At 50.7% G+C, this 21,807-nt stretch overlaps 1 protein-coding gene across 1 annotated transcript in view; it reads right to left on the bottom strand.

The window, feature by feature from the left end:
- Positions 1-19,138: 19,138 nt before the first annotated feature.
- FSTL1 (follistatin like 1) overlaps positions 19,139-21,807 on the bottom strand; it is a 96,920-nt gene continuing 94,251 nt past the window's right edge. The window contains exon 11 of the mRNA XM_073668715.1: positions 19,139-20,294. Within this exon, the coding sequence (XP_073524816.1) occupies positions 20,250-20,294 (45 nt within the window). The 3' untranslated portion in view covers positions 19,139-20,249. The remainder of the gene's footprint in view (positions 20,295-21,807) is intronic.

Genomic DNA, 21,807 nt, shown 5'->3' with positions numbered 1-21,807 from the left:
GAGTCCATCCGTTCACCTTTTCTGCGTCGCACAAAGACACGGTGGTTGGAACCAAAGATCTCAAATTTGGACTCATCAGACCAAAGCACAGATTTCCACTGGTCTAATGTCCATTCCTTGTGTTCTTTAGCCCAAACAAGTCTCTTCTGCTTGTTGCCTGTCCTTAGCAGTGGTTTCCTAGCAGCTATTTTACCATGAAGGCCTGCAGCACAAAGTCTCCTCTTAACAGTTGTTGTAGAGATGTGTCTGCTGCTAGAACTCTGTGTGGCAATGACCTGGTCTCTAATCTGAGCTGCTGTTAACCTGCAATTTCTGAGGCTGGTGACTCGGATAAACTTATCCTCAGAAGCAGAGGTGACTCTTGGTCTTCCTTTCCTGGGGCGGTCCTCATGTGAGCCAGTTTCTTTGTAGCGCTTGATGGTTTTTGCAACTGCACTTGGGGACACTTTCAAAGTTTGCCCAATTTTTCGGACTGACTGACCTTCATTTCTTAAAGTAATGATGGCCACTCGCTTTTCTTTACTTAGAATTTGTATTATGGCAAGAAAAAAGCAGCTAACAGTCTATTCAGTAGGATTATCAGCTGTGTATCCACCAGACTTCTGCACAACACAACTGATGGTCCCAACCCCATTTATAAGGCAAGAAATCCCTCTTATTAAACCTGACAGGGCACACCTGTGAAGTGAAGACCATTTCCGGTGACTACCTCTTGAAGCTCATCAAGAGAATGCCAAGAGTGTGCAAAGCAGTCAAAGCAAAAAATGGCTACTTTGAAGAACATAAAATGTAAGACATATTTTCAGTTGTTTCACACTTTTTTGTTAAGTATATAATTCCACATGTGTTAAATCATAGTTTTGATGCCTTCAGTGTGAATGTACAATTTTCAAAGTTAAGAAAATACAGAAAAATCTTTAAATGAGAAGGTGTGTCCAAACTTTTGGTCTGTACTGTATATAGATGTATATAATACTGGCACCGCTTGTCTCACATATATAGATGCATATAATACTGGCACCGCTTATCTCACATATATAGATGCATATAATACTGGCACCGCTTATCTCACATATATAGATGCATATAATACTGGCACCGCTTGTCTCACATATATAGATGCATATAATACTGGCACCGCTTATCTCACATATATAGATGCATATAATACTGGCACCGCTTGTCTCACATATATAGATGTATATAATACTGGCACCGCTTGTCTCACATATATAGATGCATATAATACTGGCACCGCTTATCTCACATATATAGATGTATATAATACTGGCACCGCTTGTCTCACATATATAGATGCATATAATACTGGCACCGCTTATCTCACATGTACAGGGTGGTCCAAAAGTAGGTGGACAGAAAGTGTAATAAGGTTATGAAGGGGGAGATTTATCAAGCATGGTGTAACATGAAACTGTCTCCGTTGCCCTTAGCAACCAATCAGATTCCACTTTTCATTCCTCACAGACTAATAATCATGATAATCATCCTCCAATTAACCATGAATTAGACGTGGACGATCAGCTTCCACCCAATAGATTTCAGGATTCGCATGGTAAAAGCTCATGAAATTCCCAATTCCAGAGAGGCTCTTCTGTGGATTTTTTTGGACTCGGAACAAATGTTTCAGCAACAAGTTGTTTCTTCTCTTCTGTACGGACTGTTTTGGGTCGAGCAGTTTTTGCAGCATTTAGGAGGCCGAGGAGGAAACAACTGCAAACAAAACATAAAAAAGCGAGAGATGTTGCCACAATGCAGATTGTCAGAGGTGATGGGAAGATGGATGGAGCTAAATACAGGGCAATCCTTGAGGGAAACCTGTGGGGGGCTATGTGCCCACGATCAGGAATAGCAGCTCACCTGCGCTGCCTCCAAAACGCTGTGTTCCACATTAGAAGCACAGTGGATGGACAGAGGCGTATCAAGGGGGAGGGGGTCAGCCGAGGCATGTGCACCGGGCGCAGCCGGCAGGGGGGCGCAGTCGGGCCGCCTAATTCGACGGTCTAAAGTGTCTCCCCGACGGCTGCATTCTGCCCCTCCCCGGACTGAGAGTCGGCAGTTCTCTGAGCCAGATGTCAAGCTGACAGCCGGCTCAGAGAAGCTGCAGTGTGCCGGGTCCCAGCGTTCAATTGTACTGGGAGTCGGGTCAGGGTGACACCAGCAGCGGGATCAGGTCATGTGATCACGCTGCTGACTTCAGTCACCGGCGCAGCAGAGTTGCGAACAGTGGCAAGTGCTCCACATTAGTGAAGCTGAAGACACCGAAAATGGGGAGGGGGGAGATTAGTGCAGGGGGTGAATTTACTGTCCGCGTGTGTGGGGTGTATTTACTGCACGCGTTGGGGAGATGTAGTGTGACAGGGTATGATTTGAGGACACAAGTTTGGGAAGCAAAGAAGGGACAGGTGCAGACACAATATGGGGAGCGGGAGAAATTTGAAGACACAATATGAGTAGCAAGGGGTGAGATGGGGGCATTCATGGGGGGGGACGGGTGCAGACACACTATGAGGAGCAAGAGGAAAATGTATGCGAACACAGCATGGGGAGACGGGGGATGTGTGAGGAGTCGTTAAGGAAAGTGAGAGCGTAATTGTTTGAGGGAGGGGGAAATGTGTAAGGAGACTATTGAAGGGAATAGTGCGAGGAAACAGTATGGGAGGAGAAAAACGTGAGCGGGCACAGAATAGAGACTGAGTAGTGTGGGGGTATAGCATGGGGGAAAGATTAAGGACACAGCCAAGAGGGGATAGTATATCAAGGAGGGGGAGTGTGGTGAGGAGGCTCAGTATAGAAACTGGTTCCTATTGGGGGGACCCAGTGTGAGAGCACAGTGTGAAGAGGGGGCCCAGTATGGAAAGGAGAGGGAAGTGTGGAGAGCATGTACCATAAGAGGGACAGTGTGGGGGTCATATTTTGTGCAGGGAATATAGTGAGGGGCGCCGACTAGACATGTGTGGCCTTACGTAATGAAAATGAATTGTGCGAGGCCGGACACGTCTAGTCAGTATGTGGCCAAAAGTATACAAATCTCATAATTGTGCTCACATGACAAAGGAGAATCCTAAAAGTGTGCAGTGCATGCGCTGTGAGAATTCAGAAGCCTGAAGACATAGAGTGGCTGCTGACTTTAATCTCAAACCTGGACAAGCCCTTTAATTATAAAGTGAAGCCCTGCAGCCAATCCTTACAGCGTGTAATATCCTCACTGTCAAGATTCAGCAGTCATCACAAGGCCACTTCATTCATACTTACGGTCAGGTGACATCGAGCTTTTCTCAGTTTTTCAGTGAACATTGAGAGGATTAGGGAGAGCAGCTCGCCCGCACATGACTAAGTGTGCAAATCATATATGTGCTGGGGTGGGGGAGGGGGCGCCAAACTGAATTCTTGCCCTGGGTGTCAGAAAGCTTAGATACACCGCTGTGGATGGATTTATAGAAATCTCCTGCCCCTTGTGCTTGTTTTTGACGCTGCGTAAACTCAGCGGCGGCGCGGGTTCACGAGCTGCAGCGTGTCAGTTACCTGCAGCGGAGACTCCAGACTGCGCAACAGAAATGTCCACAATACAATGGACAGAGTAAAGCCCCCGTCTCACATAGCGAGATCGCTGCTGTGTCACGGTTTTGGTGACGAAACAGCGACCTCACCAGCGATGTCGCTATGTGTGACACTTTGCAGCGATCAGGCCCCTGCTGTGAGGTCACTGATCGCTGCAAAGTGTCCTGGACCATTTTTTGGTCGTTGCTCTCCCGCTGGTCAGCACACATCGCTGTGTGTGACCAGCGGGAGCAGCGATCAGGCTGGTAACTATGGTAAACATCTGGTTACTAGGGGCACACGCGCACTTAGCAACCCGTTGTTTATCATGGTTACCAGCCTGCTCCTGCTTCAGCAGGCTCGTAACCAGGAGCAGGACATCGTGGAAAGATTCTTTCCACGATGTCGCTGCTCCCCTGATCGTTGGTGAGCCTGCCTGTTTGACAGCTCACCAGCGACCACATAGCGACGCAGCAACGATCCCTGACAGGTCGTATCGTTGATGGGATCGCTGTAGTGTCGCTATGTGTGACGGGGTCTAAACTCCACATTGTTCACTGTACACAGCGGACAGACGCTGAAAAAATACCCTGCTATAGCCGGATTGTGGGCACATAGCCTCAGAGGCTGCAGGAGACCTGAGACCGGGCGTAGGTTCACCTTCCAGCAGGACAACGACCCTCAACATCCTGCCAGAGCTACAATGGAGGGTTTATATCAGAGCATATTCCTGTGTGTGAACAGCGCAGTCACAGTCCAGACCCAAATCCCAGAGAATCTGCTACAAGACTGGAAAATTACTGATCACAGAGGTCTCCATCCGATCACTGAGCGAGAGCGAGAGTGCAAAGAAGACGGGGCAAAATGTCACCTCTAAATGTGCAAAGCTGGAGAGACAGACCCCCAGAGACTGCAGAGAAAGGTGGGAGAGACAGACCCCAAAAGACAGCAGCAAGAGGTGGGAGACACAGACCCCAAAAGACTGCAGCGAAAGGTGGGGGAGACTGACTCCCAAAAGACTGCAGCGAAAGGTGGGGGAGACTGACTCCCAAAAGACTGCAGCAGAGAAAAGTGGGGGAGACAGACCCCAAAGACAGCAGCGAGAGGTGGGAGAGAGACCCCAAAAGACTGCAGCAGAGAAAGGTGGGAGACACAGACCTCAAAAGACTGCAGCGAAAGGTGGGAGACACAGACCTCAAAAGACTGCAGCAGAGAAAGGTGGGGGAGACTGACTCCCAAAAGACTGCAGCAGAGAAAGGTGGGAGAGACAGACCCCAAAAGACTGCAGCAGAGAAAGGTGGGAGAGACAGACCCCAAAAGACTGCAGCAGAGAAAGGTGGGAGAGACAGACCCCAAAAGACTGCAGCAAGAGGTGGGAGAGACAGACCCCAAAAGACTGCAGCAAAAGGTGGGAGACACAGACCCCAAAAGACTGCAGCAGAGTGTAAGGCAGCGCTAGTCATCGTAATGGGGAATACTCGCTTTGCTGCGACAATCAATGCACACGTGCAATGTCTTTCCGTTTATAAACAATGCTCAGCAGTTTATTACTTCATAAACCACAAGTCCACACAGTTCATCTTAGTCCGCCACCGGCATGTTTACACACATAAACACAATATTCATGAGCCAAGTGGCACACAGGCCCACTCGCTCCAGGTTACAGCTTACGGCAAGGTAAAAATAGCAATGTTCATATCACAATGTCCATATAGCACAGGGTATTACCTTTGCCGGGTTTAGCTGCTGCAGTCCATTACGCGTGCCACCACTGTGGCTTTGTGGCTTTCCAGGTAGGGGTCTCTAGCCGTCGTCCCCTCGTAGGCTACTGGTATGTCTTCCACACTTGACATCCAGCCTGCGCCTTTCAGGGTTCCTCAACCAGCCGGCTCTCCCTCAAAGGCCACTGACATCCACGCACAGGATCCGGGCTCGGCCTTTCAGGCTGCCAGGCTTCACTCTCGGCCTCACTAGGCCTCTCACAAACAGTGTCCCACAGACATGGAGCACAGGCCTCACGCCTCACACCAAACACACCTGTCTCAAATTAAGCAGGGTTTATATATGCTGTGCACAGACAGCCACATACTGACAGGACCTTGCTGATGTCACAGTCATGTGATCAGTCAGCTGTGTGTATAGGTCCTGTGTGCTGTCCCAGTCATGTGTACAGAGCTTTACTGTGCATACAGGACCTGTGTGATGTCACAGTCATGTGACCAGTCAGTTAAAGGGGAAGGTACATGGTCCGGTAAACACATCCTGGACCATTTACAGTAATGCTAGCAAGCTGCTGCATTACAAGAGAAAGGTGGGGGAGACAGACCCCAAAGACAGCAGCGAGAGGTGGGAGAGACAGACCCCAAAAGATAGCAGCGAGAGGTGGGAGAGATAGACCCCAAAAGACTGCAGCGAAAGGTGGGAGAGACAGACCCCAAAAGACTGCAGAGAAAGGTGGGAGAGACAGACCCCAAAGACTGCAGAGAAAGGTGGTCCTACAAAGTACTGTCGCAGGGGCTGAATACTAATGTACGGCAGAATTATCATATTTATATATTTACAAAAATTAGAAAACCTCGTGTCATTTCCTTTACACGTCACAGATACTTGGTACTTAGTGTCAGTATCAGAGAAAATCCTTTAAGTTTGTGGTGTAACGAGAAAAAATATGGAAAAGGTGACAGGGTGTGAAGAGTTTTTCAAGGCGGCCTCAAAAGGGCAAAAAAATATATATATATATCACAGAAATAAACCCACCATATTTACCAACAGCAGTTCACAATAGTAATGTGCTACAGGGGCAGCAGACCCCCATTATAAAGGCAGAAGCAGCACAGGTGTATATACTGTAATACAGCAGCTTGCTAGCATTACTGTAAATGGTCCAGGATGTGTTTACCGGACTATGTACCTTCCCCTTTAACTGACTGGTCACATGACTGTGACATCACACAGGTCCTGTATGCACAGTAAAGCTCTGTACACATGACTGGGACAGCACACAGGACCTATACACACAGCTGACTGATCACATGACTGTGACATCAGCAAGGTCCTGTCAGTATGTGGCTGTCTGTGCACAGCATATATAAACCCTGCTTAATTTGAGACAGGTGTGTTCGGTGTGAGGCGTGAGGCCTGTGCTCCGTGTGTGTGGGACACCGTTTGTGAGAGGCCTAGTGAGGCCGAGTGAAGCCTGGCAGCCTGAAAGGCCGAGCCTGGATCCTGTGCGTGGATGTCAGTGGCCTTTGAGGGAGAGCCGGCTGGTTGAGGAACCCTGAAAGGCGCAGGCTGGATGTCAAGTGTGGAAGACATACCAGTAGCCTACGAGGGGACGACGGCTAGAGACCCCTACCTGGGAAGCCACAAAGCCACAGTGGTGGCACGCGTAATGGACTGCAGCAGCTAAACCCGGCAAAGGTAATACCCTGTGCTATATGGACATTGTGATATGAACATTGCTATTTTTACCTTGCCGTAAGCTGTAACCTGGAGCGAGTGGGCCTGTGTGCCACTTGGCTCATGAACATTGTGTTTATGTGTGTCTGCGTGCCATGGAGTTGGACCCGGTGAACTGTGGCTTATGAAGTAATAAACTGCAGCATTGTGAGAAAAACGTAAAGACATTGCACGTGTGCATTGATTGACGCAGCAAAGTGAGTAACCCCAGTATGATGACTAGCGCTGCCTTACATATGGTGGAGAATGCGGGCAACAGCAGCCCGGTTGCTAGCGGCAACGACAACCCGGTTGCTAGCGTTAACGGCACAGGACGACGAGTGTGGATAAAGCATCTTGCGGCAACTCGGCGGGGTTGCGAAGATTGGCGTCGCACTCAAACCTGGTTTGCTGTGGCTCGGCAGGGCTCACGAAGTTTAAAGCATCTTGCGGCAACTCGGCGGGGTTGCGAAGATTATCGTCGCACTCAAACCTGGTTTGCGGTGTCTCGGTGGGGCCACGAATATTTTTCCGGGAGAGCGGTGAAGTGCTAGTGTGAACAGCGTACCGTGATGGCTGTGAGCAAAGCAGCAGATCTGTCTGGAGCTGTTGAGCGGTTGAAGGGCCTGTTGGGACCGGAGCAGGTATTTGGGAAACTTTTACTGGACATGGTGCAGGAACCGCAGGAGCTGAGGGCACCATGTGGAATGGCGGCAGTGGACCGTTCTATGGACTCTCCGGGGGCGCCAGTGTTGTCCCAGAGTGCCCGGGGAGGTGGTAAGAGATGTTGTGAACTGAGTCCTAAGACTACTGCTGATTTTTTTGTGTAAAAATTACCCTGCCGGTGTGGTTGTTAAAAAGGGGGCAGAGTCTAAAAAGGGGCGGATTTTCACAAGAGTGTGGAGTGTAGAAAACTGAAAATTGTTACTGGTGGTGGGTTGGTACCTCCTAAAAATGACAATGTGACCGTTGATAACGGGGTAACTCCAGTAGAAGGGGGTGATGTCAAAGTGGGAGGTGACCTGTTAGTCCACAACACCATGGGGAGTGACACAGACCCCGTAGCTGACTGTGACGCTATGAAAGTAAAAAGTGAGTTCAGTCAGGAGGGGCTAGACGAGGGGAGAGAGTCCCCCTCTCGTCGTCGACGGCGCAAGGGCCACAAAAAGGTTGCTCCGGTAGTACTCCCTGAAAATGAAAATAAAGAGAATATAGTACTGTGTGCCTATGCTTCAAGTGTGGATCCTCCTTTAGAGGTAGAAGAGGAGATGACGTTGCCAGTAGCAACCTCCGGTACGGTACTGAGACTGACGGGTCAGGATCCGACAGCCCTGAAAGGGGAGGCGGCCAGTCATGACCAAGAGCCGGAGCCTATCAGGCCGCAGTGTCAGATTGACGTGCAGCAGTTATGTGGAAACCTGGGGAACGTGTCCTCAGACCAGCGGAACCTGGAGTCTGAGCAGCAGAAAATATACCAGGTTATGAGGAACTGGCAGCGAGACATGGAGGGAAGCAACGCGGAAATTAACCATTGGAAGGAAATGTTCTACGGAATTAAGGAGGACCGCCGCAAAATCAAGGAGGAGGTTTTTCAATTACAGATTGACAAAGCGGTGTGTGAAGATGAGTTATGCGAGGTGAAAGATCGCTTCTCCCTGGTACAGTTAGAGCTGTCTGCCCTCAAAGAGGCGCTGCAGCATGACGTTTCTGGGCGTGAACAAAACCTAGAACGATTGCGTGAACAGTTCAACCAGGAGCTGTGTGACTCCAAGAAGGAGTGCGATGAAAAGTTCGGTATGGAACTGCAACAACTTAAGAGAGATTATGAGGATCTCCTCAAGGTAAAGGAAAAACTAGAGGAGGATAAGGCGGGTGCAGAGTAAGTACGCCAAGTGGTTGAGACCACTCTGCAAGAGACCCGTGAGGAGAATGATGATCTCCGTGGAAAGACCCTAGGTCTGGAAGCTCAGGTGAAGGAGCTACAGATGTCCTGTGAAACTCTCCAGAGGGCGGAGACGTGCCTTAAAGAAACAGTCAGCAAGATGGAAGCTGAGCGGAAAAAGATGGAGGAGTCCATCGGAGAAGCCACAGACCAGGGCCAGGAGTTGGCCGTTGGTAAGGGGAGGTATGAAGCAGATACCTCCTCGAGTGATGCGAGCTTGGATGATTCGGTGGAAGTAAGAGCCGAGATCAGGGAGCTCAAGGAATTGCTTCAGGCCCATTTGAAGCAAGAGAGGTCTGAGAGAATTCTACTGTTAAAAGAGCAGTTGAAGCAGGAAGAGCTTCAGAGACGGGCCGCTGAGAGGCGAGTGACGGAACTAGAGGAAGAGGTTTCCGGGCTCAAAAGTCGCCTGACAAAGTATCACTCGGTGAGCGAGGCCTCCTTGGAGAAGGAAAAGGGCAAACACGTTGTACTCACTCCCTTGTACCATGAGAAGGTGGACCTGAGGAGAGCTAAGAGCAGAGTAACAGAAGATAAATATGAAGTGGAAGTGGTCAAGACGAAAATTTGTGAATTTGTAGCTGTGAGTCAGCTCAGGTTAAGCATACAGGGTGAAGAAGCTGAAAGTCAGTTGTCCCTGAACCCTGAGCTGGTTGATCGTCTGGAAACCACTGGTGAGACCGAAACGTCTTGGTACAAATGCCTCGTAGATGTACCCGAGGATTTGAGGGAAGAATGCACCCGTGAGTCCGTGCATGAGGAGTTTAAGAAGGCCGTGGGAGCCTGTAAGGTGTACTTGACCTCCGAAGCTAAACAGCTGGTGGTTCTGTCCATGACCGAAGTCACAGTGAAGAGGGTGGCGATCCTAAGTGACATGCACTGGCGATGTATTTGCACAAAGCGGTTTCTCCGGTTGAAGATGGAACAAGCCGTTAGACAACTGGAACTGATGAGGAAAGCTCACAGTATGCGTGAAGAGGTAATCCGGGTGCCTCATGTTCTGGTGAGAAAGCTCATTGGGAGAAGCGGTCGAGCCATGCAGATGATGGTCAAGAAGTCTGGTGTGGTGAAAGTAAGCAGTCCCCGTCATCATCAGGACTGGATACCAGACGAAGACGGCATGGTGTCCTTCTCTGCTGAAGGAATAGAAGAAAGCCTAGAATATATACGCATGCTGATTGAGTACCAAGTGACCTACCTGCAGGAGGTAGAACAATTGAATCTCGCTAGACTGCGAGTAGATAGACAGCATCATCTGAGCAGCAGAAGATGGAAGCCGTCTAGAAATAGTGAGACCCGACAGAGAAAGGGCCCCCTAAATAACAGAACAGCTACAGCTGGAGTTAGGGACCTTTCAAGATGTCCTGAGAGTAGTGGGCGTGGGTTTAGAGGTAGTGAGACCTCCAGTAACTCAGGTTTGAGCAGCCCATACAAACGACCCCATAAAGGACGGGACAGTACGGAGTCGAACCGGACCTTAGATACCAGGGCATGTGAGTCACACCGCTGTATGACTGACCGCTGGGAGCGGGGGAGGTCTGACAAGATTATGACTGACCGCTGGGAGCGGGGGAGACCTGGCAAGGTTACGACCCGGAAAGGTGACCTGACGAAGTCAGTGACAGTGACAAATGGTAGGTCCCTAAGGAATGGGCTAATGTCGTTGACTAAGGTTCCAGGGGCTGAGTAGCACAATTGTAAAGTTCATGGTCTCTATGTGAGCTGGGGGTTATAATGTTATTGTGTATATTATGTGTTCAACCCCACAAGTTTGAACAGAGGGGGGGGATATGTAATGCAGCAGCTTGCTAGCATTACTGTAAATGGTCCAGGATGTGTTTACCGGACCATGTACCTTCCCCTTTAACTGACTGGTCACATGACTGTGACATCACACAGGTCCTGTATGCACAGTAAAGCTCTGTACACATGACTGGGACAGCACACAGGACCTATACACACAGCTGACTGATCACATGACTGTGACATCAGCAAGGTCCTGTCAGTATGTGGCTGTCTGTGCACAGCATATATAAACCCTGCTTAATTTGAGACAGGTGTGTTTGGTGTGAGGCGTGAGGCCTGTGCTCCATGTCTGTGGGACACTGTTTGTGAGAGGCCTAGTGAGGCCGAGAGTGAAGCCTGGCAGCCTGAAAGGCCGAGCCCGGATCCTGTGCGTGGATGTCAGTGGCCTTTGAGGGAGAGCCGGCTGGTTGAGGAACCCTGAAAGGCGCAGGCTGGATGTCAAGTGTGGAAGACATACCAGTAGCCTACGAGGGGACGACGGCTAGAGACCCCTACCTGGGAAGCCACAAAGCCACAGTGGTGGCACGCGTAATGGACTGCAGCAGCTAAACCCGGCAAAGGTAATACCCTGTGCTATATGGACATTGTGATATGAACATTGCTATTTTTACCTTGCCGTAAGCTGTAACCTGGAGCGAGTGGGCCTGTGTGCCACTTGGCTCATGAACATTGTGTTTATGTGTGTCTGCGTGCCACGGAGTTGGACCCGGTGAACTGTGGCTTATGAAGTAATAAACTGCAGCATTGTGAGAAAAACATAAAGAAATTGCATGCTCCCATCATCCAATCACACCCCCATCATCCATGGGGGGGGGGGGGAGGCGTCTGCGGAGTATTACAGTTACACACAGCTGAGTGGTTGTTCATCAGTATTTTGCTGGTGATCTGTCACCAGGGACTCGTCAGTGCGTTCTGGTGACGCCGGCTGTCAGATTGTGGATTTAGCCAATCGACCAATACCTCAAATTTATTTTTATTATTTTGCAGAATGTAGTCAGGCCATGTAGCTTTGGTGGGGGAAATGGGGGTGTCTGTCCATGTGGGGTGCTCTTAAATAGTGCTGGACAGAAGCATGAGCTAGTAGTGTTCAGAAGACCCAATAGACTGTAAGCTGGCGTGGTGCACTACACGTATCTGTGTGACTGGCGCCCTATACAAGCCTTATCCATGAGCATCTATAATACCAGGCATGAATGGTCGGGTGGCAGTGGTGTCATCAGTATTTTTCCCCTGTGTTGCCTCCGCCTTTATCATGGGACTGATGTATCCTGCAGTGAAAGATGACAGTCTTCCTCTGTATCATTGAGACTAATGCTGTGAGAGGGAGGAAAGAAGTCAGCTGCAGAGTCTCTCCCTCTGTATCCCTGAGACTAATGCTGTGAGAAGGAAATGCAGCGGTAGCGTCTTTCCCTCTGTATCCCTGAGACTAATGCTGTGAGAAGGAGATGCAGCTGCAGAGTCTCTCCCTCTGTATCCCTGAGACTAATGCTGTGAGGAGGAAATGCAGTGGCAGCGTCGTTCCCTCTGTATCTCTGAGACTAATGCTGTGAGGAGGAGATGTAGTGGTAGCATCTTTCCCTCTGTATCTCTGAGACTAATGCTGTGAGGAGGAGGAGATGCAGTTGCAGCGTCTCTCCCTCTGTATCTCTGAGACTAATGCTGTGAGAGGGAGGAGATGCAGCTGCAGCATCTTTCCCTCTGTATCTCTGAGACTAATGCTGTGAGGAGGAGGAGGAGATGCAGCTGCAGCGTCTCTCCCTCTGTATCTCTGAGACTAATGCTGTGAGAGGGAGGAGGAGATGCAGCGTCTTTCCCTCTGTATCTCTGAGACTAATGCTGTGAGAGGGAGGAGGAAATGCAGCGGCAGCGTCTTTCCCTCTGTATCGCCGAGACTAATGCTGTGAGGAGGAGGAGATGCAGCGTCTTTCCCTCTGTATACCTGAGACTAATGCTGTGAGAGGGAGGAGGAAATGCAGCTGCAGCGTCTCTCCCTCTGTATCGCTGAGACTAATGCTGTGAGGAGGAGGAGGAAATGCAGCTGCAGCGTCTTTCCCTCTGTATCTCTGAGACTAATGCTGTGAGGGAGGAGGAGATGTAGTGGTAGCATCTTTCCCTCTGTATCTCTGAGACTAATGCTGTGAGGAGGAGATGCAGCTGCAGAATCTTTCCCTCTGTATCTGAGACTAATGCTGTGAGGAGGAGATGCAGCTGCAGCGTCTCTCCCTCTGTATCTCTGAGACTAATGCTGTGAGAGGGAGGAGGAGATGCAGCGGCAGCATCTTTCCCTCTGTATCTCTGAGACTAATGCTGTGAGGAGGAGGAGATGCAGCTGCAGCATCTTTCCCTCTGTATCTCTGAGACTAATGCTGTGAGGAGGAGATGCAGCATCTTTCCCTCTGTATCTCTGAGACTAATGCTGTGAGGAGGAGATGCAGCATCTTTCCCTCTGTATCTCTGAGACTAATGCTGTGAGAGGGAGGAGGAAATGCAGCGGCAGCGTCTTTCCCTCTGTATCGCCGAGACTAATGCTGTGAGGAGGAGGAGGAGATGCAGCGTCTTTCCCTCTGTATACCTGAAACTAATGCTGTGAGAGGGAGGAGATGCAGCTGCAGCGTCTCTCACTCTGTATCGCTGAGACTAATGCTGTGAGAGGGAGGAGGAGATGCAGCGGTAGCGTCTTTCCCTCTATCTCTGAGACTAATGCTGTGAGAGGGAGGAGGAGATGCAGCTGCAGCGTCTTTCCCTCTGTATCTCTGAGACCAATGCTGTGAGGAGGAGATGCAGTTGCAGTGTCTTTCCCTCTGTATTTCTGAGACTAATGCTGTGAGGAGGAGGAGGAGATGCAGCGGCAGCGTCTTTCCCTCTGTATCTCTGAGACTAATGCTGTGAGGAGGAGGAGGAGATGCAGCTGCAGGGTCTTTCCCTCTGTATCTCTGAGACTAATGCTGTGAGGAGGAGGAGATGCAGCGGCAGCGTCTTTCCCTCTGTATCTCTGAGACTAAGGCTGTGAGGAGGAGATGCAGCTGCAGTCTCTCCCTCTGTATCCCTGAGACTAATGCTGTGAGAAGGAAATGCAGCGGTAGCGTCTTTCCCTGTGTATCCCTGAGACTAATGCTGTGAGAAGGAGATGCAGCTGCAGAGTCTCTCCCTCTGTATCCCTGAGACTAATGCTGTGAGGAGGAAATGCAGCTGCAGCGTCGTTCCCTCTGTATCTGAGACTAATGCTGTGAGGAGGAGATGTAGTGGTAGCATCTTTCCCTCTGTATCTCTGAGACTAATGCTGTGAGGAGGAGGAGATGCAGTTGCAGCTTCTCTCCTTCTGTATCTCCGAGACTAATGCTGTGAGAGGGAGGAGATGCAGCTGCAGCATCTTTCCCTCTGTATCTCTGAGACTAATGCTGTGAGGAGGAGGAGGAGATGCAGCTGCAGCATCTCTCCCTCTGTATCTCTGAGACTAATGCTGTGAGAGGGAGGAGGAGATGCAGCGGCAGCGTCTTTCCCTCTGTATCTCTGAGACTAATGCTGTGAGAGGGAGGAGGAAATGCAGCGGCAGCGTCTTTCCCTCTGTATCGCCGAGACTAATGCTGTGAGGAGGAGGAGATGCAGCGTCTTTCCCTCTGTATACCTGAGACTAATGCTGTGAGAGGGAGGAGGAAATGCAGCTGCAGCGTCTCTCCCTCTGTATCGCTGAGACTAATGCTGTGAGGAGGAGGAGATGCAGCTGCAGCGTCTCTCCCTCTGTATCTCTGAGACTAATGCTGTGAGGAGGAGGAGATGCAGCGGCAGCATCTTTCCCTCTGTATCTCTGAGACTAATGCTGTGAGGAGGAGGAGATGCAGCTGCAGCATCTTTACCTCTGTATCTCTGAGACTAATGCTGTGAGGAAGAGATGCAGCATCTTTCCCTCTGTATCTCTGAGACTAATGCTGTGAGGAAGAGATGCAGCATCTTTCCCTCTGTATCTCTGAGACTAATGCTGTGAGGAGGAGATGCAGCATCTTTCCCTCTGTATCTTTGAGACTAATGCTGTGAGAGGGAGGAGGAAATGCAGCGGCAGCGTCTTTCCCTCTGTATCGCCGAGACTAATGCTGTGAGGAGGAGGAGGAGATGCAGCGTCTTTCCCTCTGTATACCTGAGACTAATGCTGTGAGAGGGAGGAGATGCAGCTGCAGCGTCTCTCACTCTTTATCGCTGAGACTAATGCTGTGAGAGGGAGGAGGAGATGCAGCTGCAGCGTCTTTCCCTCTGTATCTCTGAGACCAATGCTGTGAGGAGGAGATGCAGCGGCAGCGTCTTTCCCTCTGTATCTCTGAGACCAATGCTGTGAGGAGGAGATGCAGTTGCAGCGTCTTTCCCTCTGTATCTCTGAGACTAAGGCTGTGAGGAGGAGATGCAGCTGCAGCATCTTTCCCTCTGTATTTCTGAGACTAATGCTGTGAGGAGGAGGAGGAGATGCAGCGGCAGCGTCTTTCCCTCTGTATCTCTGAGACTAATGCTGTGAGGAGGAGGAGATGCAGCGGCAGCGTCTTTCCCTCTGTATCTCTGAGACTAAGGCAGTGAGGAGGAGATGCAGCTGCAGTGTCTTTCCCTCTATTTCTGAGACTAATGCTGTGAGGAGGAGGAGGAGATGCAGCGTCTTTCCCTCTGTATCTCTGAGACTAAGGCTGGGAGGAGGAGATGCAGCTGCAATGTCTTTCCCTCTGTATTTCTGAGACTAATGCTGTGAGGAGGAGGAGGAGATGCAGCGGCAGCGTCTTTCCCTCTGTATTTCTGAGACTAAGGCAGTGAGGAGGAGGAGGAGATGCAGCGGCAGCGTCTTTCCCTCTGTATTTCTGAGACTAATGCTGTGAGGAGGAGGAGGAGATGCAGCGGCAGCGTCTTTCCCTCTGTATTTCTGAGACTAATGCTGTGAGGAGGAGGAGGAGATGCAGCGGCAGCGTCTTTCCCTCTGTATTTCTGAGACTAATGCTGTGAGGAGGAGGAGGAGATGCAGCGGCAGCGTCTTTCCCTCTGTATCTCTGAGACTAAGGCAGTGAGGAGGAGGAGGAGATGCAGCGGCAGCGTCTTTCCCTCTATCTCTGAGACTAATGCTGTGAGAGGGAGGAGGAGATGCAGCTGCAGCGTCTTTCCCTCTGTATCTCTGAGACCAATGCTGTGAGGAGGAGATGCAGTTGCAGTGTCTTTCCCTCTGTATTTCTGAGACTAATGCTGTGAGGAGGAGGAGGAGATGCAGCGGCAGCGTCTTTCCCTCTGTATCTCTGAGACTAATGCTGTGAGGAGGAGGAGGAGATGCAGCTGCAGGGTCTTTCCCTCTGTATCTCTGAGACTAATGCTGTGAGGAGGAGGAGATGCAGCGGCAGCGTCTTTCCCTCTGTATCTCTGAGACTAAGGCTGTGAGGAGGAGATGCAGCTGCAGTCTCTCCCTCTGTATCCCTGAGACTAATGCTGTGAGAAGGAAATGCAGCGGTAGCGTCTTTCCCTGTGTATCCCTGAGACTAATGCTGTGAGAAGGAGATGCAGCTGCAGAGCCTCTCCCTCTGTATCCCTGAGACTAATGCTGTGAGGAGGAAATGCAGCTGCAGCGTCGTTCCCTCTGTATCTGAGACTAATGCTGTGAGGAGGAGATGTAGTGGTAGCATCTTTCCCTCTGTATCTCTGAGACTAATGCTGTGAGGAGGAGGAGATGCAGTTGCAGCTTCTCTCCTTCTGTATCTCCGAGACTAATGCTGTGAGAGGGAGGAGATGCAGCTGCAGCATCTTTCGCTCTGTATCTCTGAGACTAATGCTGTGAGGAGGAGGAGGAGATGCAGCTGCAGCGTCTCTCCCTCTGTATCTCTGAGACTAATGCTGTGAGAGGGAGGAGGAGATGCAGCGGCAGCGTCTTTCCCTCTGTATCTCTGAGACTAATGCTGTGAGAGGGAGGAGGAAATGCAGCGGCAGCGTCTTTCCCTCTGTATCGCCGAGACTAATGCTGTGAGGAGGAGGAGATGCAGCGTCTTTCCCTCTGTATACCTGAGACTAATGCTGTGAGAGGGAGGAGGAAATGCAGCTGCAGCGTCTCTCCCTCTGTATCGCTGAGACTAATGCTGTGAGGAGGAGGAGATGCAGCTGCAGCGTCTCTCCCTCTGTATCTCTGAGACTAATGCTGTGAGGAGGAGGAGATGCAGCGGCAGCATCTTTCCCTCTGTATCTCTGAGACTAATGCTGTGAGGAAGAGATGCAGCATCTTTCCCTCTGTATCTCTGAGACTAATGCTGTGAGGAAGAGATGCAGCATCTTTCCCTCTGTATCTCTGAGACTAATGCTGTGAGGAGGAGATGCAGCATCTTTCCCTCTGTATCTCTGAGACTAATGCTGTGAGAGGGAGGAGGAAATGCAGCGGCAGCGTCTTTCCCTCTGTATCGCCGAGACTAATGCTGTGAGGAGGAGGAGGAGATGCAGCGTCTTTCCCTCTGTATACCTGAGACTAATGCTGTGAGAGGGAGGAGATGCAGCTGCAGCGTCTCTCACTCTTTATCGCTGAGACTAATGCTGTGAGAGGGAGGAGGAGATGCAGCTGCAGCGTCTTTCCCTCTGTATCTCTGAGACCAATGCTGTGAGGAGGAGATGCAGCGGCAGCGTCTTTCCCTCTGTATCTCTGAGACCAATGCTGTGAGGAGGAGATGCAGTTGCAGCGTCTTTCCCTCTGTATCTCTGAGACTAAGGCTGTGAGGAGGAGATGCAGCTGCAGCATCTTTCCCTCTGTATTTCTGAGACTAATGCTGTGAGGAGGAGGAGGAGATGCAGCGGCAGCGTCTTTCCCTCTGTATCTCTGAGACTAATGCTGTGAGGAGGAGGAGGAGATGCAGCGGCAGCGTCTTTCCCTCTGTATCTCTGAGACTAAGGCAGTGAGGAGGAGATGCAGCTGCAGTGTCTTTCCCTCTATTTCTGAGACTAATGCTGTGAGGAGGAGGAGGAGATGCAGCGTCTTTCCCTCTGTATCTCTGAGACTAAGGCTGGGAGGAGGAGATGCAGCTGCAATGTCTTTCCCTCTGTATTTCTGAGACTAATGCTGTGAGGAGGAGGAGGAGATGCAGCGGCAGCGTCTTTCCCTCTGTATCTCTGAGACTAAGGCAGTGAGGAGGAGGAGGAGATGCAGCGGCAGCGTCTTTCCCTCTGTATTTCTGAGACTAATGCTGTGAGGAGGAGGAGGAGATGCAGCGTCTTTCCCTCTGTATTTCTGAGACTAATGCTGTGAGGAGGAGGAGGAGATGCAGCGGCAGCGTCTTTCCCTCTGTATTTCTGAGACTAATGCTGTGAGGAGGAGGAGGAGATGCAGCGGCAGCGTCTTTCCCTCTGTATCTCTGAGACTAAGGCAGTGAGGAGGAGGAGGAGATGCAGCGGCAGCGTCTTTCCCTCTGTATTTCTGAGACTAATGCTGTGAGGAGGAGGAGGAGATGCAGCGGCAGCGTCTTTCCCTCTGTATCTCTGAGACTAAGGCAGTGAGGAGGAGATGCAGCGGCAGCGTCTTTCCCTCTGTATTTCTGAGACTAATGCTGTGAGAGGGAGGAGGAGATGCAGCTGCAGTGTCTCTTCTTGCATGTGATGAATGAGAAGGAGCATCTGGGGAGAAATCTGATTGGCTGAGAGCGTACAGCTCTGACATCACACCTGATGAGTGTGCAGGTCTCCAGATATGGGGGAGCCTCGTCTGCTGCAGGTCACACCACACATTTCTGGCTCCGATGCCTCTCTGGCTGCAGGCGCAGGGTTGTGGGGTGCACGCTCCTTATCAGCAGATCTCCTGGGGGGGGCGGCTTTTCTCATTGCTGTTGACCAATCCGCTCAGGATAAAACCCACCGACTTCGCTTTATTTTACGACTCAGCGATAAGTGACATTTCTGTAGTAAAATCACAGGATTGATCCAACAGAACGTCACTGACCCCGAGCCCAGCACTGCACCCACCAGTGACCCCACTCCCCTTAATTCTTACAAATCCTATCATTGTCAACCAGCAGTAAATCCTTTTCCTAGACCTAGAGCGTCACCGCAGCCGAACCTGCTCCTTCTGCAACCGAACTGTGACCCCCCAAGATAAGCGCACTCCTCTCCTGAAATACTCTGTGCTGCTGGGGACCCTTCTCTTTGTGCATCTCCATCTGTAAGGTTCACCCCCACCCTCACAAGACCAGTATATTCCTCTCCTAAAATACTCTGTGCCTCCGATGGGCCACACCCCTTCAGTATCAGCACACTTGCCATCTGAAATACTTTGTGCTGCTGTGAAGGCCCTGCCGCTTCCACAATCTCTGCAACCTCCAACAACAACAGCATTTTATCCTTCTGAAATACTCTGTGCTGCTGGGCTGACCGCTCCCTCTGATGATGAACATGAAAGTCCCAACACGTGCGGATATTTTATTAGTTTTTTATTTGGTTGTTACAGAATAAAAAAATCCCAATATAAAAACAAATATGGGGTGAAGTATATGCAGAAAAGGCAGCGCCTGGCAGACGGGGGCACAGCGGACCCTGCGCAGTGAAATACCAGGATTATCTATGTATGCTGGTAGGGGAAGCGACATCTAGGGGGCTTAATGTTGGGGGCCGTGTACAGGGGACCGCGCCTTAACCCATTCACTGCTGAGGAATCAGACTGAAGCATCTCAGTGGTTGTACAGTCACACGGACGCCTCATTACAATGCTGTCATAGAATATGGAGCCCCCCAAAACAGAGCTGCCCTCCCCCCGGCTGGGGCACTGCCAGGCGCAGGTATATGATTGTACGATGCAGGAAGCTGAGCAACGTTGCTGCGTGACGACCGAAGCGCGGAGCGATGCAGGGAGAGGTTGTGTCACTAAGTCTACAAGAACACTAAATACCAATAACACCATGTAAAATGCAGCGAGGACGCAGGTCCCGCAAATCATAGCACCTTAAAGGGGGAGTCCAACGGCGGGAGGCCAGACCTTAGGAGGAAGTGGTAAACCGGGCACTGGAAGGGTCGTTCTAAAATATTCTGGTCTTTGGCAAAGTGTCTGCCCTTAGATTGGTCAGAAAAGATCTGAAACGCAATGTATCCAGAATCCACTGCGTCCCGGGTAAGAACGCCGACCAGTCCATGCACCGGGCACGTACCACCCATCACCTGTGCCATCCCGCCCCATAAACCTTCCCATACACGCCACTCCTATGTGGATACAGTATTACTATAGGAAGAGGCAATAGGGCACTCAGCAGCCGCCATACTGCTGGAGGTGCTACGGCCCGCAGAGGGCGCTATGGGCCGCGGGAGCTGAGCGCCTTATTGCCCGCTATCAGGGAATGTCGTATGGAAGCTGTTAGGTATCTGGAGGGTTTCGTACCACAAGCCCCCCACGCTTTGTTTGCGCCTTTGCCCTACATAAGGTTGATTTATTTCATTTCATTGATAAAAGCTAAAAAGATTCTCCTGCCCGTCCCTACAGACTAAGGAATGGAAGAGGCGCGGGTCGAGGGCGGAGGAAGTCTGCTGCGCCACCTCAGATGTCCTTACTGCTGACTTTACTGGACTTCTCAGCCGTCTCCTGTGCGAGAAAAAAAGATCAGTCAGTAAATTATATACTGGAAGGAAAGGTCCATATACTGTATACAAGGACTAAGAGGATCCGAGACTATCCTGTGTACAATGTGTATATACCGTGCTCTGCATCGGGGGGCACAGGAGCTGCTGGTGTCTGAGACCACATGAGCTGCTGGCGTCAGGGCACAGGAGCTGCTGGCGTCAGGGCACAGGAGCTGCTGGTGTCTGAGACCACATGAGCTGCTGGTGTCGGGGGGCACATGACCCGAAGGTGTCGGGGTCTTTGATGGGATCATGAAGTCACAGATGTGCTGCTCTATAGTGACAGAGGAGATGCCTCCTGTGAAGACCAGGGGTCTTCCGTGAGCACAACGCTACTCAGACACAGGGTGAGGGTAACAGTGTGGCAATACTTTATTGAACCACAAAACAGACAATAAACACAGAACAGTCCCAGCAAATACCCAACATGGTGGAACATTACACAGTCTCACCTTTCCTTCTCCGCCCGCCTGGGACAGAACAGCTGCGACTTTAGGACTTCCAGGGCCGACTACCTCAAACAGTGGCCCAACACTTCTGGTGTGCCCCCACAGAAAGGAGGTAGCGGCAAGCTTAGGAAGCTGACAGTCCATCGAGGTACAAGGCCAGGAGACCCGAGGGTCCCACCCTGGCCTCTCCGAGAGTTTCCATTGGGCCAGATGACCGGCTGGTCCCAATCTGGCTTCTCCGAATGTCTCCATGGGTTCCAGGCGACCGGAGGGTCCCACCTGGTAACCCCAAACAACATATCCATGGGGCCAAGTGACATCATTGTCCCAACCTGGTCTCCCCAAATGTATCCATGGGTTCTCTGATGGATAGGAGAGTGCAACACAAAGGGAAAGGGAGCCCTCCTAGGCTGATCTGATATCACCCTGTCTCCACCAACGTCCCTATATTGGTTTCTCACCAATCGTCGCGCGCGAACTTAAACCCTGTATTTCCCTAGAGCTTGGCCCTGGATAAGGATGGAGGCGGATGAGCACTAGTCGATCCCCACTAATGACTAAAGACAACAAGGGAGACAGACACGGGGGAAAGTAGCTTAGCTTTAGCCGACTTCAGAGAGATAACTCCAAGCGTCCTCCTAGCACCACAGAGGAAGATAGCAGTCTGAGAGCTCCAAGCATTCACAAGGAAACGTGAGTATCACCGGCACCTTCCTGCTGCAAAGTGAAACTATTTAAACACCCAGGCCAGGGTGTCAATTAGCAGGAAGGAGGTAGCCGCTGCGTCCTAGAGTGAAACAGCTAAGAAGTGTCTGTAATGCCAAACAAAGAGAACCTCCGCAACCACCTGCATGGCGACTGTCACATCTGACACACCCGTGACACCAGGCCGAGAAGACTGCCTCCTTACACATCATGGAGATCACACACAATAATAGATGGAGGAGTTATTGATGTGGGGTGTACTCATTTCTGCATCAACTAATCTGAGTAAAACTGAAGATTTTGTTATGAGTTATATTATAA

This window comes from Phyllobates terribilis, unplaced genomic scaffold, assembly GCF_046119375.1.
Source record: "Phyllobates terribilis strain yellow unplaced genomic scaffold, ASM4611937v1 Scaffold_2__4_contigs__length_985480577, whole genome shotgun sequence".
NCBI classification, from domain to species: domain Eukaryota; kingdom Metazoa; phylum Chordata; class Amphibia; order Anura; family Dendrobatidae; genus Phyllobates; species Phyllobates terribilis.
The sequence above is the reverse complement of the archived record's forward strand: the minus strand, read 5'-3'. Positions and strand labels throughout refer to the sequence as shown.